Source organism: Psittacula echo (assembly GCF_963264785.1).
Source record: "Psittacula echo genome assembly, chromosome: 18".
Lineage (NCBI taxonomy): Eukaryota > Metazoa > Chordata > Aves > Psittaciformes > Psittacidae > Psittacula > Psittacula echo.
This window is the reverse complement of record NC_137754.1, coordinates 2,133,672-2,150,111: the sequence shown is the minus strand read 5'-3', so window position 1 is coordinate 2,150,111 and position 16,440 is coordinate 2,133,672. Positions and strand designations below refer to the sequence as shown.

The following is a 16,440-nucleotide window of genomic DNA, read 5'->3' as shown; positions in this document are numbered from 1 at the left end:
TGTTGCTGGGGATCCAGTGACCATCCCCAAGCCTGGACGCTCCCTGTGTGCTGCAAGGGCTGTGGCAGGGCTGGGCCAGGCACCATCTCCATCACCTCCTGGCTTGGAGCCTGGCCAGAGCCCGCCCTTGCTGGGCTGGGAAAAGCCTTTGAATCAGGGTCATCTCCTGGGTGACTGGAGACTCGGAGCCACATGAGCCACTGTCCTGCCAGGGAAGGGACGCCAGGCTCCCAGGGAGCTGAGCACCAGCTACACAGGGACAGAAGAGCTCGGTTGGGGTCCTGCAACCCTGGACAGGTAGGGGACCAGCCATGGGTGCTGAGAGCAAACTTCCCTGTAGATCCAGACAGCGTTTGCAGGCACTGGGGTCTGCCCTGTCCCAGCTTCACGCGTGCTCTGGGTGCTTTTGTTCCTCTATACTCCTGCCCCATGTGGGTGCCATGGGGCAGAAGCCACCAGCTCCCTGTGGGGATCAGGTGCTGGGGTGTCAACCACCCCTATGGGCTGGCTCTGCCTGGCTGGTGGGGGCACAGCAACCACCTCGCAGGAGGACCTGCATCAGCTTGAATTACTGCTGGGAGGCTAGCAGGGCACAGCAGCAGCAGGGAGATGGGGAGTGTTTTAGTGAGCTGGAAACGCCAGCCCCCTGCCAAGCCCTGGTGCTCACTCTGAATAACCAGGGGAGGTGCTGGACAGGCTGAATCAGTCCATCCCATTTGCCTATCTCAGCCAGAGTTGGGGCTAAGCATCATGAATGTGACCAGGCAACTGCCTCCCATGTGGAGGGGGCACTGGGGACACCTCTGCAGCCCCACGAATGGAATAGTCACAGGATGGATGGATGCCAGGGCTGGGGCAGAGGTGACTACTGCAGTCCTTTGGCTTTGGTGACTGTGGGTACTAGGATGCTGGGTGCTTCTGGCTGTGCCCTGGGGCTCAGTGTGGTACAAGGTACCCGGAGGCACATGGGTGGCAGTGCCAGCTAGGTCTTGATGTACCAGGCTCTCCAGAAGTCACAGCCACACTGCACCCCATAGCCCTCCCTGCACCCTTCATCCCCTGGGATCCTGCTGTTGCCTGCCCCAGGATCTCCAGGTGAGGCAGTGAGCTACTGGGTGAGTGCTGGGTGCCCATGGCCCATGGGAGCTGACCCCTGGACTCTTCTCTTGCAGTCGATGACTCCAGGAGAGCCTGCAGAACCCCAGTCTCCATCATGTCCCAGCTCTCCTCCACCCTGAAGCGGTACGTTGACTCATCCCGCTATGCTGAGACCACCTACAGCAAGGTGCCCAGCGGCTACAGCTCCTACACCTCGTATGGATCCACCTTGTCCACATCCTATGCAAACAGTGACAAAATCGGCTTCAAAAGCAGCTACCTGCCCTCCCCTCGCTACCACCATATGGGGCTGTCCCCAACCAGCGGCTATGACAGCAGCCGGCTGCTTCTGTATCCAGACTCCAGCATCCGCCTCAGCCCCACGTACATCCGCAGCCAGCCCCGGCCGCCCGGCGGTGGGCTGAACGGGGGTGCCTGTTACACCTTCGCAGGGACCCCCAGCAGCCCCCCAGGCTACCTGCCCCCCACAGCATCTCTCAGCCGTCGCAAATCCATCAGCCACTCGGACCTGGCGCAGGAGTTCTCCGGGCTGCACGCCTCGGACAGCGCCTATGCAAGCACCAGCGCGCAGGAGGGACAGCAAGAACTCGGTGCCCTGCCAGGTCTCTACCAGGCTGCTGCGCGCTCCGACTACGTCCGCAACTACGTGGAGAGCTACGGGAGGAAGAGCGGCCACAGCAGCTTCCCCATGGGCCCCCTCATCCCCTCCCAGGCCCTGCCACCCTCAGGCACCCGTGGCACCACTCAGTCCTATGAGAGGAGTGATGATGGGTGCTGTGACACGTCCGCACGGAACACCATGGTAAGGGGCTCCTGGTGGGATGTGTTGGGGTATGTCATCCGTGCCTGCTTGCGCTAGGATAGGGAGCCTGGGACACCTTGTGTGCTCTCAGCTGGGGATCTGGGTGCATTGCTCTGTGCCTCTGTTTCTGCTGCTGACCCCCTGAGCCGCCCTTGCTGTCGCAGCAGTGCTGGGCTAGAGCTGCTGGCACAGCCATGTGAGGGTGTCCTCTGAGAGGCTGTGCTCACAAGGCTCCCCATGGGTGCCTTGCAGCTAAGGGTGCCCATGGTAGATAATAAGGCAGTTCTTCCCTGTGAGGGTGCTGAGGCGCTGGCACAGGGTGCCCAGAGAAGCTGTGGCTGCCCCATCTGTCATCAGGTTGGATGCTGACACACAGAGCTGACTGTGCCCACACCCCTTGCCTCTGCTCCATCCCAGCCCAGATGGGTTTCCTGCTGCTTCACCCCAGCTAGAGAGGGTGACATGACCGGGTTGGGCACTCACCTTGCTGTGACACCCAGCTGGGGAGGCTGGTTTGGCTGGTGCTTTGGCACAATGACTTGGTACCCAGCTGCTGGTCAGGTTTTGCACTGATACCCGGTGATGCCTGATCACTGGAATGGCCTATTGCTGCCATCCCAGGGCCCTGTGCCCCGGCTCCTAACATAGGCCATGGCAGCCAGGGAAGCACCAGTTTCTCCATGGCAGTGGCTGCTCTGCTCAGCATCATACGTGGTGGCAGGCACTTGGTGCCCCAGGTATCAGTCGGTGCTGCACCATCCCCAGGGCCTCAGCCCAGGCCAGGAGCCGGCATCACACGCGCAGCCGGGCTCAGGCGCGGAGGGGAGCAGCCTGGTAATTTTCCACGCCGGTTTCCTTCCAAGCTCCTGTGTCAGGCTCTGCACGCGCTGTCTCCCGCTCTCTTTCCAGTCGGCCTTCATTCACCCATGCTGGAGGGACCAGGCTGCCCTGGCACAGGGTCTGACCTGTGGCTCACATGCAGTCCCCTGCCCTGGTGTGGGACACCCTGTGCCCAACCTGTCTGGTCCCTGGTCCCCAGCCCTGGGGTGCAGGAGCAGGTTGGAGGGCTGGGTGAGTGGAGGAATGATGCTGTTGAAGGGAATTCCTGCCTCCCACAACAGGCCCTGGTGGGGGGGGACCGAGGGGGGACCCAGAAGCTGCTGCTTCTCACTGAAGCCCTCACCACCACTGCTTGGGCTGGGGTCCCCACCACCAGGTGCTCACACACCACTGTGATGTGAGTGCCCCATGGGGTGGCCATGGGGCAGCTACTCCCAAAGCTCACCTTGCGGTTGTATGCGGACACAGCCAGGGGCTTTCCAGCTGGGGCTGATGGTGCAGCTGGCACAGGGTGCTGGGGCAGGCGGGGAGGATGGGTCAGTGACATTGGCTTAGGTTTCCTTGGTGCTTTGATGGGCTATTTTCCATTCCTGTGGGGTTTTTCCCTCCGTTTCCCAAGCCAGGAAGCAAATGTACCCATCGTAAAACGACCGCGGTCATGCCAGGCGCCGGAAACAAACGCCATTGGTTCTGCCCCATTACCCAGCCCTGTGGGCAGTGCCAGCAGCACCCACCACAGCCAGGGCAGTGAGGCTGGCTCAGTGCCTACTTCCATCCCTTCTTCCCCATGCACCTCCTGCCTCTGCGCCATGTGAACCATGATCCAGAGCAGGAGGCAAGGATGCCTGCATTTGTCCCTACCCACACCATCGCTCCGTGCCTCAGTTTACCATCCCGCAGGGCAAAGGGAGGTGTGTGCAGCTGCAGCGAGTGGCTGTGCCTGCCGGCTCCATGCCAGACTGGCTCCCAGGAAGGGCAGGCAGGTGGGGGGGGCAGGACCACGGCTGTGCCGCCCCATTAACCACCCTGGGTGAACATAGGGTCAGAAGGCCAGAGCCACCCGCACAAGCACCGGCAGCTCTCCGCAGCCCCATCCTGAGCAGCTGACGTCTCTGGCCTAAGGCCACTGCTGGTCCTGCCTGCCTTTGCGGTGCCAACCAGGCCTGTGGCAACCTCTGCCCATGGCAGAAGGTCACCACTGCTGAGGGCAGGGAGCACCCTGCATGGAGCTTGGGGCAAGCTGTGCACTGGGACAAATCCTGTCCCCAAGCTACCCACCGGGATGCAGGGCAGGGTGGTGGAACCCTGGCTGGTGTGGGCAGCACTGGTACAGCAGCGGACACACTGGGGAGCTGTGCCATGGTCCTGGGGCCCAGAATGGGACATGGAGGGGCTGTGAGAGCCACGCAGCCTTCGTGATGCTGACAGGGTGCGCAGCCCCATGTGAACGTTGTGTCCCTGTGTGTGTACGGTGTACACACGGTGGGGTGTGTATATATATACACATGTGCGCACACGCAAGCAGGGATTACGACAAGCATCCTGTTGTGATGCAAAAAGCCCTGGCCCTGCAGATGAATAACGCTGCAAGATGCCTCCTCAGATATTTTTGCTGATGCCAAAAATAGTCTCCCCCCCCCCCCCCCATCAGCCCCTCCACTGGCTGTGCCGAGCTTGCGCCGCGGACAAGGGGAGGCTGCATCTGCAGCAATTGGGATTCAGACAGCAGCCACTGGCTCTGGCTGGGGTGTATTGGGAGGAAAGCAGGCTCTACTCGGTGCCTCCAGCCTGGTCAGTGATGCTGAAGGCTCTGGATGTGCTCGGAGCAGCCGGGCCGCTCTCCCTGTCTCCACTGCCCATGGAAATTTCCCTGAGCAGGCAGGAAGGACACCTGGGCACACGCAGCAGTCGCAAGCCTCTGTTGCTCACCCTGCTGTGGTCAGAGGGGAGACGCAGGACTGGGACACGGGATAGCTGGGCTTCCTGCCAGCCTCCTCATCTGCCCTTGCTGCAGGAGAAGAGACTGAGCGCTGCCTGCTCCGTGCCTCAGTTTACCCAGTACCCAGAGGGGAGGCACCAGATGGGATCTGTGCTTCACACAGGATCTGGGGGGGAGTTTTTCCTCAGCAGATGAAGCAAGGCACTGAAATACCCTCTGAGATCAGTGTCAATGCATCCTCCATAGAGAGGAGCATGCACTGTCTCCTGTTGCTCAGTACCCCCAAATGGGAGCCCAGCACAGCACTGCAGGGAAGGCACATGCCTGGGAGCCCCTCTCAGACAGCTCTTATCCCCCCTCTGGGCACCCCATGCACCCAATGCTGTGCGAGTGTCCCAGTTTGACCGAGCTCTGGTGAGTGACTCCCGGCTGGGACAGACCCGCTCTGCCGAGTGCCTGCCCAGCTCTCAGGCCAGCACCGTGCTGGCAACGATGGGAAGCCGGTCCCATCAGTCAGCCCCAGGAGCTGGGAGCACAGGGGAGCAGGCGCTCTTCCGGCTGCCTCCTCGCCCTATTGCCCTTATGATGCTGGCGCGGTGCCGGTGTTGCGAGGCGGACAAGCTTGTGCGTGGGGAGCAGCGCTGCCGGAGCTGTGCTGCGGCGGTTGGAGGGGGTACAGGGATGCAGTGGGGCGCTAGCACCCTCCGCAGAGCCCCCATGGTGCTGGGAGCGCGTCCCACGGGCCCCGCCGCCCCTCGAGGGCCCCCTTGGCTGCGGGCTGGGCTCGGCTGTACCACGCGGTGCGGCGGGGGCCGGCCGTCACCGAGCCGCTGCCGCCTCTCCACCCATTTGATGTCAGAGCTGCTCAGGTGCCGTCAGCCCCAGAGCCGGCACCGGCTCCGCTGCTGGCGCTGCGCTGGAGCCGGGCGCCTGACCCCGTACCCAGGGCGATAGCTTGGCCGCAGGCAAGAGGTGCCCGCCCGGCACCCGCCGGCATCCCCCTGAGCCCACCGCTGGTCCTCACCGTGCCGTGCCCGAGGGGGCCATCATGAGGGACTCGTACACGGTGACGCTGCCCGAGGAGCCCCCCGCTCTCCCCGACCTTCACAAGGACCTGCGGCCCCGCACCTCCATGCCAGGGTCCCTGCTGGTCTCTACCTTCGTCGGGCTCGTCCTCAATAAGACCAAGGTATGAGCTCTGCCTGCAGCCCCTGCCCTCCGGCTTGGGGGCACGGGAGGGGGTGTGGGGATGGAGTGGCCCCTGCCCTCACTGGGGAGCATGGGGTATCCCACGGCATCCCCCTTGCTGGAGGATGGAGTGCCTGGGAGTGGGTGCCCATCCTGGCGGGCCATGGGGCCCGGGTGCCCCGGTGTCCTGCAGGAGGGACAAGGAGCAGGTGAAGGCACGTGTCAGGACGCCTGGGTCACTCTCCCAGCCCTGCCCTTGTGGTGACCTTGGCCACGTTCCCATGCCCCAGCCTGCCCAGTGCAAGGAAGGGGCTGCTGGCCATGCTAGCCCCTTGGCAGTGTCACTGTGCTGAGCTTGGCTGTCCCCAGGGCGGCAGTGCAGGGGCAGATCTTCCCCTGCAGGGACGGCAGAGGGAAGGGGCAGGGAGGGCAGACCTGGGCACTTATGTAAGTCTGCCTGTTCCGGCTCTCCTGCTGCCCCAACAGGCCCTTGGCATGCGGACCCGGATGGGACAGCACGGTCCAGGTCTTGTCCCTTGTCCCCATCCCCTGCCTCTTGTCCCCCTCCTGCAGTGCAGCCTCAGGGACTCCCCAGCTGCCACCGCGTGAGCCAGCTCTCCTTGGCCGCCTCCGAGCAGTGCCGTGTCCTAGATAAAGCCCTGGACGGGCGAGGGGGATTAGCTGGAGTTGAGTCAGCCACGGGAGGGAAAACCAGGGAGGGAGATAAGACCTGGGTGCACACAGGGCTTGTGCCATGGTATGGGAGCACCTGGGCCTCTGGTGCTTCAGCCTCTGGCCTGGCTGGGCAGCAGCGAATGCTGTGTCTATGGGGAGGTTTGCACCCACATTGATGGGTCACTCTGGTTCCTCTGGGTACATGGAGGGAGGTGCCGGACCAGGGCAATCAGATGAGCAGAGTCCTGTTTGGGATGGCTGGGGCACATTGAGGCAGCTCCCAGGAGATGCAGTTACCCCCCCCCCCCCCGGGACTGTGACCTTGCCTGCAATAGGCATGAGGATGCAAGCAGCAAGGGTCAGCCCCTTCAAGGGATGTAGGCTGTTAGGGCACAGACCCACTTCTCCTGCTGCCTGCAGAGCCAGGCCAGCTCCTCCCACCATGGTGTGTCACACTGACCCACCACAGCCAGCTGAGCCTGCCCTATGGCCTGTGGGTCCCTGCACAGGGATAAGTGATGGGTCCGGCCGTGCCATGTGCACCCACAAAGGGCAGCCAAGTGGCCGCTGGTGCTGCGGTGGGTGATGCCTGCGCCGTCGCTAAGGAGCACGTGTAAGCGGATCTGGGTTATTTTGGGCTGCTGTCAGGGCTGGGTGCTCAGCACCTCCCACACACACACCAGATGCTGCTATTTCAGAGCTGCTGGGCCCCCTCCCCTGCTCTCCTCCCGCTCCTCACGCTGGGGTGGGCAGCTGGGGGGGTGCCTGAGGATCCTTAAAACCTGGTCATCTGAGGGAGCAGGATGAGCAGCCTGGCCCTGCAAGCCTCATTGTCCCAGCACCCTGCTCTGGGCATGGCTCCGGGGAGGTTCATCCCACCACTGCCCTCTGTGCAGGGCTGGGAGCAGGACCCCTGCTCCGTCCCACCAACACCATAGCCCTCCATGCAACACAGGCAACCCTGTGGCTCCCAAAGCCTCTTTGCACTCTCGGTCTCTCCAGCAAAGAGTGGCCATGCCTCCTGGCCCCATCACCCCGCTGCCTGTGGCTGTCTCTGCTTGGCATGATCCTGCCTGGCTCAGGGAATACCGGTGGACCTAGAACTGACCCATAACACAGGCATAGCCCAGCCAGGCCAGCGAGTGGTTGGGAGGGCACTGCTGGACATGCTGCCCCATTCCTGGGCTCACTGCTGCAGGGCTGGGCTTGCACTTTCCCAGATGGACTTTATCCTGTGCCACAGTCTGGGTGTGCTTGTGCAGGGGGGGACACCCGGTGTGGACAAGGCAGGCGGCAGTGGGGCACTGTGCACCTCCTGCAGCCGTGGGGCAGGCACAGGGCGCTTCCACCCCACAGCTTCCCAGGGCACAGGGCTGGCAAGGGGAGGAAGAAGAGGTGCTTGGTCTGGCCTGCAGCCCAGGGCATGGGGCAGCAGTGGCACCAGGCAGGGAGACCTTTGAACACTGCACGTTGTCCTGGGCCAGGGAGCCAAGCAGCAGCAGCCGGGCAGGCAGGATGGGGCAGGCCAGCCATGGCTTCTCTCTGGGTCCTTGGCTACGGTCCTGTGTGCATCCAGAGCACAGAGCAATTGCGGTGCTGCCTATGATTCCCATAGGGAGATAGGGCCTCTACTTGCACTTGAGGGTCTGCTCCATGGCACCATGGCCTCACTGTGCTGCCCACAGCACGGCCAGCCTGTGCTGGACACTGTCTCAGCCCTGTTCCTTCTCTCTGCAGAGCTCCAAGGTGGTGCAGGGGCTGACTGGCCTGCGAAACCTCGGCAACACGGTGAGTGCTAACCCAGGCACCCAGCTGGGCGCCCCATCTCACACCAGGCCTTCTGCTGGCACATCTATGGGGCAGAGGGGAGCCCTGTCCCTTTGCCTCACCCCCCAGCACCCGCACTCTCACCCTGGTGTCTCCCTGCGTCCCAATCCCAATGGAGCTAGCTGAGGAAGAGCTTCCCTGCTTCGTCCCTATCCTCTGCCCACCCGCCCCGCATGTCCCCCTTCCACCGCCTGCCTCCCTCTGCCTCTCGTTGCCATGGTTTTCTCTTCTGCCTCCCCCAGTGCTTCATGAACTCCATCCTGCAGTGCCTGAGCAACACCAAGGAGCTGCGGGATTACTGCCTGCAGAACCAGTACCTGCGGGACCTCAACAACAACAGCCGCATGCGCACTGCGCTCATGTCAGGTAACCGCCGGTCACCAGCCCCTGCCTCCGCACCCTGCACCGTGTCCTTGCTCCCCTGGGACACCCCATGGCCCCCGGCCTTGGTGCTGTGCTGTGGGGCCCATCACCAGGACCTGTGCTGAAGACCTGCCTCTGTGCACACAGAGTTTGCAAAGCTGCTTCAGCTGCTCTGGACCTCGTCCCCCAATGAGAGCGTGAGCCCCTCCGAGTTCAAGATCCAGATCCAGAGATATGCCCCCCGCTTTGTCGGCTACAAGTAAGTGGTGTCGGTGCAGCGGTCGTCCTGGGGGGTGCTGAGCTCCCGCCACTGCTCACTGGCCGTGCCCTGTGTCTTGCAGCCAGCAGGATGCACAGGAGTTCCTGCGGTTCCTCCTGGATGGCCTGCACAGTGAGGTGAACCGTGTGCTGGTGCGGCCACGGGCAAGCACGGACACCCTGGACCACCTCCCGTAAGTGCCGGCCGGGGCAGAGGCAGGCTCGGCCTCGGGAGGGTGATGACATGGGTCCCTCTGGGCTTGTCACGGGGGCTGCTGTCCCTCAGCCACACTTGGTACCACTGTGTCTGCCCATCTCCTGCAGTGACGATGAGAAGAGCCGCCAGATGTGGAGGAGGTACCAGGAGAGGGAGGACAGCCGCATCAGTGGTGAGCAGGGCTGTGGGGAGAGGAGGGCAGGGCTGGGAGCAGGGCTGGAAACGCGGGGTCTCACCTGGCTTTGTCCCACCAGACCTCTTCGTTGGGCAGCTGAAGAGTTCACTGACCTGCAATGAGTGCGGATACTGCTCCACAGCCTTCGATCCCTTCTGGGACCTGTCCCTGCCCATCCCCAAGGTAAGGGGTGCTCTCAGTCCCTACCTCCAGCACTCCGCCCTGCACACGCTGTCCCTAATCCACACTATGCTCCAACAGAAAAGCTATGGGGAGGTGACCCTCATGGACTGCCTACGGCTCTTCACCAAAGAGGATGTGCTGGATGGGGATGAGAAACCGGTATGGAGTGGGGGGCATGGGGCTTGCCTTGGTGCAGGCTGAGCCCCTTTCCCTCCGTGCCTGTGTTGCCAGCACTGTGGGCTCAGAGCCCCATGGGGCTGGCCTCTGCTCTCACCCTCCTTCTCATGCTGTTTGTCTCCCACAGACATGTTGTCGCTGCAAAGCCAGGACAAGGTGCACAAAGAAATTCAGCATCCAGAAGTTCCCCAAGATCCTGGTGCTCCGTATCCTTCAGGCAGAGGGATGGGGCCAGGGGTGCTGGGTGGGGGCAGGCAGTTCCTTGCAGGCTCCCCTTTATCTCTTGCCTCCTTGACCTGATGCCCAGACCTGAAGCGCTTCTCAGAGGCTAGAATACGAACCAGCAAGCTCACAACCTTCATCAACTTCCAGCTGAAGGACCTGGACCTCCGGGAGTTCGCCTCGCAGAGCTGCAGTGAGTGCAGGGCTGGGGGGCAGAGCCATGGGTACTGGTCCCTCCTGGCCCCAGCTCCATGCTGGTGCACTGGGGGACAGCAGGGGAGTAGCCTGCATGGCTGAGCACCCCTTTGCTCCCCACAGACCATGCCGTTTACAACCTCTATGCTGTCTCCAACCACTCGGGCACCACCATGGGGGGACACTACACTGCCTACTGCAAGAGCCCCATCTCCAGCGAGTGGCACAGTTTCAATGACTCACGGTGAGGCAGAGCATGGGATGCAGGGTCAGGGCAAGCGGGGACCCCGTGCCCAGAGCATCATCCTGGTGCATTGTCCCCATGGCTCACAGCGCATCTCCCCGTGTCCGCAGAGTTACCCCGATGTCATCCAGCCACGTCCGCAGCAGCGATGCCTACCTGCTCTTCTACGAACTGGCCAGCCCGTCCTCCCGCATGTAGCCAGCCCTGCCTGCCTGGGGATCCCCTGCGACACCCCTCACTACCAGCCCCACAAGTGCAGGAGGAGGTGAAGAGGAGGGACCCCGAGGTGGCTGCAGGGGGAGGCTGGAGGCAGCCAAGGAGCAGACCCCGAGCAAGGAACACCGCAGCTCCAAGCCGAGGAGGGCAGCGGCAGCAGGGCAGGGCCCCGGCAGCTCAGGCACCTCCTGGTCGCTGGCGTTTGTTTTTTACCTTGGGGTACGTTTTAGTTTCTTTCTCCTTTTCTTTTTGGTTGGTGTGTAATAAAAATACTGAGCAAGGGACATTGCGGGCATGGGGCTGCCAGCCCCATTGACTCAGCCAGGACCTCTGCCCCCCCGGGGGAGCACCCAGGAGAGCCTCCCGCATCCCTCCTGGCCTCTTTGGCGCTCCCATTCTGCTTGGCCATCCCGGAGGATCTATGAACTGCTCCCGGCCTCCTCCCAGCACTTCCGAACCTCCTGGCAAAGGAGCTGAGCCCTTTGGTCGCCTCCGTCCCATCTCAGGCAGCACATCCTCACCAGCTGCCCCACGCATGCTCCTCGAAGCAAGACTCATGGACAGGAAGGAGGAAACCGTTTTGTGGGATTTCTATGTATTTATAGTGGACTTTGCTCAACCTGGAGCACCCCGCTGCTTCCTGGCTCTCCAGGGACTTGTGCCGGGGGATGCTTCAGGTAGGTTTTTACCTGCATCCTCATACGACGGTGCCTTAAACCCTTCAGGGGAGCGAGAGGCCATTGGGGTTGCACAGAAACATCCATCCTGTGGAGGAGAGGGAGGGAAGGGCAGTGGCTTTCCGGGACCATCTGCGATTGGGGCTTTCTTGTCCCTGCGATCAGGAGCCCCACTGGGTGCCCGGGGATGCGTGTCTCCCCCAGCCCTGCTGCTCTGTCCTCCAGCTAGCAAATGCCAGTGGCCTTTTAAGCCTTTAATTTATTCTCCTCCCCATCCTGCCTTGCCTAAGGTGCAGCTGGAGGAGAGATGGGCCTGACCCAGCCCAATCCCAGCCCCAGCCCGCAAGGCAGCTACATCCAGCCCAGCAAACCCATTCTCCTTTGCCCTCGCTGGCGCTGCGGGCACACACTGAGCGCTCTGGTGCCATGAGCATCCCACCCAGCCCGGGGGCATCCCAGTGGGGCTCGGATGGAGGGGAGGGCAGGCAGGATGGAGGGGCTGCCCGCGGCAGGTACCGGACTGGGGCAGCAATGCTGCTTGGCAGGTGGCTTGTTTACTGTGTAAGCAAGATGGGCAGGAAGTGTCTCATACAAGGGAGACTCGTGCAGGAATAAATTTGAGCTTGAACAGAGCGCTGTGTGCCTGTGCTTGTCGCTGCGCGGGCACATGGAGGACTGTGGCTCCAGCAGCCAGAGGGAAACCACTGCCAGAGCCTGCCAGTGCTCAGCCCCACAGCCCCAGGAGCAGCCATGCCCCAAGGTGTGCCTGGAGCGATGGATGCAGGCAGCAGCCCCTCTCCTCCAGCCACCTGCAGAGGCAGAGGGAGCCTTTCCTCCTGCTCCAGCCCTGTGGAGCTCCTCCGTGCCCGTGCTCTTCCCCTAAAGCCCCTGAACAATAGCCCCTTTTTCCCCTTCTTAGGAACGGGGACGGGCACCGAGGCATTAAGGGGCAGTGGGAATGCAGGTGGCAGGGCTCAAGCATTCAGTGCTGGGGAGGCACAAGGCAAGGAGGGATGTGTTCAATGTCCCCAACACAGCCCCTTCAGTGCTGCCCTGCCCTGATGGGGACCTGGAAACAGCAGGCAAACCAATGCTGCCTCCATGCACCCAAAAGCAAGGTCCCCAGCTGGATGGGCTCCCAGCAGAGTGGGTGCAAGCACACATTCCCCTTTAAGACGCTGGTTCTCTGTGCCAGAGCCTGACCTCGGCATCCTCAGCTGAGCTGGATTAACAGGGCAAGGGGCCTGCTGAGGGGGCTGGGGCTGTGCTTCCCACACTCACTGCACAGTGGGAATGGCCTTTGGGGTTCCAAGGGATCCGGTGCTGGGGCAGCACATGTAGGCACAGCCGGCACTGCCACCACCTCTGCCTTGGTGCATGGTGGAGCGGGGGTCCCACACCACCCCAGGGCCAATGGGGGCAGCTGGGGAGGAGCAGGCAGTGAGGCAGGGGGCTGTGCTGTGGGGCAGGGTGTGCTGGGGAGGCTTTTAGCCAAGCTGTACTGGGAACCGCCTGCTGCCATGAAGGACTTCACTGAGATCGTGCTTTGCCCAGAGGCTCTGGACCACAGCAAGGTAGGGCTTGGGGGGTGGGGGGGTGGCACTGAGGGGTCCCTGCTGCGTGCTCCTCATGGTGCCACCCATGCTCACTCTCCTGCAGACCGAGTTCTACAACCCCGTCTTCGAGGGCGAGGAGCCCCGGGCAGCGCCAAGCACAGGGTGCCCAGCAGATGAGGATGGGAGCAGCCCCACATCGCAGCGGGATGGCCTCGGTACCAGCCTGGGGTTTGCACACAGGCACAAGCTGGGGAGCAGGGTGATGGGCAAGCTCCCCCCAGGGAGCATTTAGGGACCCGTTATCACCCTGGGGCTGTGCCCAGCCATGTCAGCGTGGGGCTGCTCGCAGCGCTGCTGCTCTGCCCTCTTCCCTTGCCTTCCACAGGCCAGCAGCTCTGGGGGCAGGCAGGCTGGCGGTTCCGTGCTGACTTCAAGTTCACCTGGCTCTGCGTGGCTCTGATGAGCACAGTCCTCATCTTCCTCATCGCCCTCCTGCTGGGCATCGTTATCCACCGTGAGTGCATGAGCACGCAGAACCAGCTCGGAGGGGGGAAAGGAGCACAGGGGGGGCATCCATCCTGTACAGCACCTCGCAGGTCCTGCCTGTGGGGAGAGTGCCACCATGCACAGGAGCAAGCGGGATCTCCACCTCCCTGGGATGGGGATGGTCACTGTGGGACCCGCACACACGTGGGACCACAGGACACGGGGCTGGGTGGGCTTCCTAAGCCCCTTCCCTGCACTGCAGCCCCTTCTCCCTGCTGGGGCTGACCTGGGCCTGCTCTTCCCTGGGCACAGAGCTGACATCCCTGCAGCCACCCAGCGCCCCAGCCGCAGCCCTGCCTGCCCATGGAGCTGCTGCCACCGCTGTAGCACCCACCCGACGGGCCCCCCCGGCCCCCAGAACTGCTGCCACCCCAACCCAGAGCTGGCTGCCCACCGCCGGCACCGCAGCACCAGGTAAGTCCCATGTGGGGCAGTGCGCTGGGACAGCGGTGCCCTGCAGCACCATCTCATACCCACGCTACTGCCCCATGCAGCCTGCGGTGGGACCCTGCGGAGCCCCGAGGGCTCCTTCAGCTCTCCCAACTACCCCAGCCCATACCCTCCTGATTCACTCTGCATCTGGCGCATCGAGGTGAGCCCCGGCCTCGCCATCCAGCTGAAGATGGAGACGTTCAGTGTGGAGGGCACTGCCTCCTGCCTCTTTGACCGTGTGGAGCTCTATGAAGAGCAGGGTGCTGGCAGCGTGGACCCTGCCCCACTTAGGGGGGGTCCGACCAGGTAGGGCCCCTCGCACCAGGGGAGCGTGGCAATGCAGTGGGGACGGGGTGAGGGGTGTCACCCCTTGTTGTGCCCCCAGGTTTTGTGGCAATGTGGTACCCCCGACCTTCAACACCAACTCCAACCACCTGCGTGTCACCTTCGTCTCCGACAGCAGCGTGGGTGCCCCAGGCTTCAGTGCCCGCTACCGTGCTGTGGCCCCCAGTGACAGTGAGTATCCCTTCCCTGGGCATCACTCGGACTCCTCACTGCGGGCACTGGGTAGCACTGGGGTACCAGGGTATGGCAGGGTGCCCAGTGGGGTGCCACCACCAGCCTGGCTGTCTCTGCCAGAGAGCTGTGCCTGGGATGAGCACTTGTGTGACCAGGGGCTGTGTCTCCACCTGGGCTTTGTCTGCGATGGCTTCCACGACTGCACGGACAAGAGCGATGAGGCCAACTGCAGCCTCAAACACAAAGGTCAGTGGTTACCCCTGCCCGTAGCTGCTGCAGCGCCCGGCCAGAGGGCACAGTGATGGGTGGCGGGAGGCACGGGAGTAAGGAGACAGAGCAAAGGGAGAGGAGCAGGGGGTAAAGCTGCATGTGTATGTGTGTGTGTGTCCCTCCAGAGTGCGGGGGGCCACTAACCGCCTTGGAGGGGCACTTCTCCACCCCAAACCATCCCCAGCCATACCCGCACCAGCAGGTGAGAGAAGGGATGCTGGTGGGATGGAGGCAGGTGCAGGGTGAGGGTGGGCAGGGAGGAAGGCAACCTGCCATTGGGAAGAGCCTGGTTTCATGGGTGTCACGGCTGCCCCCTGCCCTGCAGCTGTGCCTGTGGCAGATCTCGGTGCCCGTGGGGCACGTCATCGACCTGCACTTCCACAACTTCAGCCTGGAGACACATGAGGACTGCAGCTTTGACTTCGTGGAGGTGCATGACAGTGCCGGCACGGGGGCTGCCAGCCTCATGGGCAGGTACAGGCCATGGTGTCTCTGGTCCTGCTGCACCAGCCTCAGTGCACTGGGCTCCTGTGGCTTCGCTGCACTGGGCAGGCTGGTGAGGAGAAGGCACCGGAGGACAGGGCTGGCGAGGTGCTGCCCACCCTGACCCCATCTCTCACCCCACCACGTCGGCAGGTTCTGTGGCCACCAGCTGCCACCCATCCTGACCTCCTCACGCCACGTCATGACTGTCCTCTTCGTGGCAGACGAGGGAGTTGCCGATGATGGGTTCTTTGCCACCTACCAAGCCCGCAATGGCACAGAGAGTAAGTAGCCAAGCAGGGGCACAGGCTGCCCAGAGGGGCTATGCAGTCACTGTCCTTCAAACCCAGACTGGGTAAGACCCTGGGAAAACCTGCACTTATCTGCTTGGAGCAGGAATTTAGGCTACAGGATTGCCCTATTGATCCCAGCCATTGGAACATGCATTGCTCACCTGCACACATCACGATCTATCACCCGAGGGCTGCCCAGGGATAACACAGGGAATTTGGGATGCTCCTAAGATGAGCCAATGGTCACCTATTGGCCAGTGACCAAGAAGAGTGAAGGCAGGGGTGGTCAGCATGGGAACAGGCTGAGCCCCAGCCATGGCAGGCCTGCTCTCTGCCCAAGCCCATGTTGCTCTTACAGAGACCTGCAGCCCCACAGAGTTCTCCTGTGGGAATGGTGAGTGCCGGGTACTGGAATCTGTATGTGATGGGTGGCACGACTGCCCCGATGGCACCGATGAGCTGAACTGCACGGGGGTCTCCTATCCAGCCTTTGGTGAGTGCCACCCCTCGTCCTGGCCCAGCAGACGTGCTGGCAGCACCATGGCACTCGGTGAGCATCACTGCTGCTATAAGAAGTGAAGTGCCCTGGGGCAGGGTCTGTCTGTGAGCCTGTGCAAGTGGAGATGTGCCTGGGGCTGGGCTACAACGCCACCTCCTTTCCCAACATCTGGCTGGCCATCCCGGACCAGCAGGGAGCCGCTGAGGTGCTCCAGGACTATCAGGTGAGCTTCCCGGGGCCTGCCCGCAGGGCTGCCCGCACCACACCGTGGTGTGCACAATCACTGCCGCTCTCCCGCAGACACTGATGGAGCTCGCCTGCTACCAGCACCTCCGACTCCTCATCTGCAGCCTCTTCGTGCCCAAGTGCACCCCGGACGGGGGGGTCCTGCAGCCCTGTCGAGCCGTGTGCCTGGCTGCCGAGCTGCGGTGCCAGCAGTCCCTCGGCCTCCTCGGCATCCTCTGGCCCATCAACTGCAACATCCTGCCTGACTCCAATGACCCCATAGAGTGCTTCCAGCCCTGA

At 62.8% G+C, this 16,440-nt stretch overlaps 2 protein-coding genes across 3 annotated transcripts; both read left to right on the top strand.

Annotated features, from left to right (window-relative positions):
• Window positions 1-1,213: 1,213 nt before the first annotated feature.
• Window positions 1,214-10,622, top strand: USP2 (ubiquitin specific peptidase 2; the record flags this gene model as incomplete). Of its 2 annotated transcripts, none has more annotated exons than XM_080631698.1 (12): window positions 1,214-1,921; window positions 8,301-8,351; window positions 8,633-8,756; window positions 8,901-9,012; window positions 9,095-9,205; window positions 9,336-9,400; window positions 9,483-9,586; window positions 9,665-9,745; window positions 9,891-9,969; window positions 10,071-10,178; window positions 10,304-10,424; window positions 10,535-10,622. In XM_080631698.1, the coding sequence occupies 12 exons, from the start codon at window positions 1,214-1,216 to the stop codon at window positions 10,620-10,622; spliced, it is 1,752 nt and encodes a 583-aa protein (XP_080487824.1). The 2 variants fall into 2 exon arrangements, with proteins under 2 accessions (XP_080487824.1, XP_080487825.1); XM_080631699.1 differs by lacking the exon at window positions 1,214-1,921 and adding an exon at window positions 5,749-5,889.
• A 2,215-nt stretch (window positions 10,623-12,837) lies between these two features.
• MFRP (membrane frizzled-related protein) lies at window positions 12,838-16,440 on the top strand (the record flags this gene model as incomplete). The annotated part of the gene is made up of 13 exons (XM_080631635.1): window positions 12,838-12,891; window positions 12,977-13,088; window positions 13,259-13,387; window positions 13,672-13,833; window positions 13,914-14,157; window positions 14,237-14,367; window positions 14,491-14,616; window positions 14,766-14,842; window positions 14,966-15,114; window positions 15,277-15,407; window positions 15,775-15,909; window positions 16,011-16,138; window positions 16,216-16,440. 13 exons carry the CDS (start codon window positions 12,838-12,840, stop codon window positions 16,438-16,440), a joined length of 1,803 nt encoding a protein of 600 aa, XP_080487761.1.